The sequence below is a fragment of the Fusarium verticillioides genome, chromosome 5 (assembly GCF_000149555.1).
Source record: "Fusarium verticillioides 7600 chromosome 5, whole genome shotgun sequence".
NCBI classification, from domain to species: domain Eukaryota; kingdom Fungi; phylum Ascomycota; class Sordariomycetes; order Hypocreales; family Nectriaceae; genus Fusarium; species Fusarium verticillioides.
Window position 1 is genome coordinate 2954010 of NC_031679.1, and position 1559 is coordinate 2955568.

Sequence of the window (1559 nt, forward strand, 5' to 3'; positions counted from 1 at the left end):
AGGCTCCATCTCATCCATTCTAGCCCCAGAAGATCCATCCGAATCCCCTTATTTCCTGTAAATTCAATGAAGAGCCACGGCACAGCCCGCCCATACTAGGATTCGGTCCTTACCTGTTTCTCACAGCACCGGGGGGCCTGACCTGAGTGTACAGTACAGCAGGGTAATGAGCTGCAACTACACATCAGCTGCTCATACAATAGGTAGGTTGTGAACCTTCTCGCCATCCAAAGTCGCAGCTCTGCGCGCGTGGGCATCAGCTCTCCCTTTACTCCGTACCAACACCTCATTCGTAGCTTCTTACCAACACATCTCATCGCCCCTTTTACTCCTTTTTCTTGCCTCATTATATCACACGCCCAAAATAAAAAAGTCCATCGAGCTTCTCTTACACACTAACACCATTTGGCTTCGACCCCACTACACTGTACTGTAAGTAGCTGGAAGCACCTAGTTGCCGCTGTCTGGTTGCTGTGCAGCGCTGTTGTCCCCAGCGCACTACAGCGCCTGCCTACTTTACCTAGTCGTCGCATTCGCCCGAGGGGTCGTTTTCGCTTAAGTCCATCATGTCATCCATGGCTGTCCGTCTCATATAACCATTGCAAAAAATCGCTGGTTGCCCTGCTACACTCTGAACACCTGATTCTGATTCTGTTGAGCTCGCTCTGTATTACAAAATACAATACATACATTATTCCTTTGTTGCGTGCTTCTGAACAGCCTTACCTCCCTTTCTATCTCTCCCTCCCTTGAACAGCACCCCTCCTGTCATCATCTATTATTCACCACTACTAATACCTGTCGGGCACGCCTGGAATTAGACCCTCACTCAGCTGGAGACTAACCAACATCACTTGCATATTAGTCCAGGCGGAGCGGAAGTTGAAATAAGGAGACAACATTCACCGACGGCCTATTGACTAAACGCCAGCCAGTCGGTATTCATTTCACTGTACACAGCTACAGTACATCGAGCCCTCAGCCCGTACGAAAGGATCTGCCTTGAGCCAAGCCTCCCAGCCTCACGTCTCGTTCCCTCTCGCTCGCTCGCTCTCGGACCCTTCGGATTGGATTGGACTTCAGAAGCTCGTTACCCCCGGTCTCCGCCACGCCCGCCCACTTCTCAGTGCTCACCCCCCCACGACTCTCCGAGTCCGTCAGCCAAGGCCACACTCTCGTTTTGATCGGGTCGGGGACTGGACTCCCACAAGTTGCGCGAGGCCGACCGCCCGCGCAAGCCGGTCTATCTCGTTCAAAATTCTTTAGGGACTGGTTGCCCATCAAGTATGGAAGATGTCCGCCTCCAAGTCTTCGCCTGCTGTCCGGGGCGATCGTGGTTTGGATAGACGTCGCGATTCTGCCCTTTCCAGCCTTTCCGAGTCCGAGCCTCAACGCCGCCAGAGCCTCGCTGCTCGTTCTGATTCTCATCAGGGTATGTACATACTGTGTATGCCTTCTTTACTCTTGCCCCCTCCACTCCGTCCTATGCCCAAGTCACAATGCCCTACCTACTAAGTGAAGACCTGGGCGCATTCCGCAATGCAGGGACTTGTGCGACT

The 1559-nt window shown here is 52.9% G+C and overlaps 1 protein-coding gene across 1 annotated transcript in view; it reads left to right on the top strand.

Moving 5' to 3' along the window:
- Window positions 1-1293: 1293 nt before the first annotated feature.
- FVEG_09000 (hypothetical protein) overlaps window positions 1294-1559 on the top strand; it is a gene marked incomplete at both ends in the record, with an annotated part of 2364 nt that continues 2098 nt past the window's right edge. The window contains one exon of the mRNA XM_018897913.1: window positions 1294-1432. Within this exon, the coding sequence (XP_018755683.1) occupies window positions 1294-1432 (139 nt within the window). The remainder of the gene's footprint in view (window positions 1433-1559) is intronic.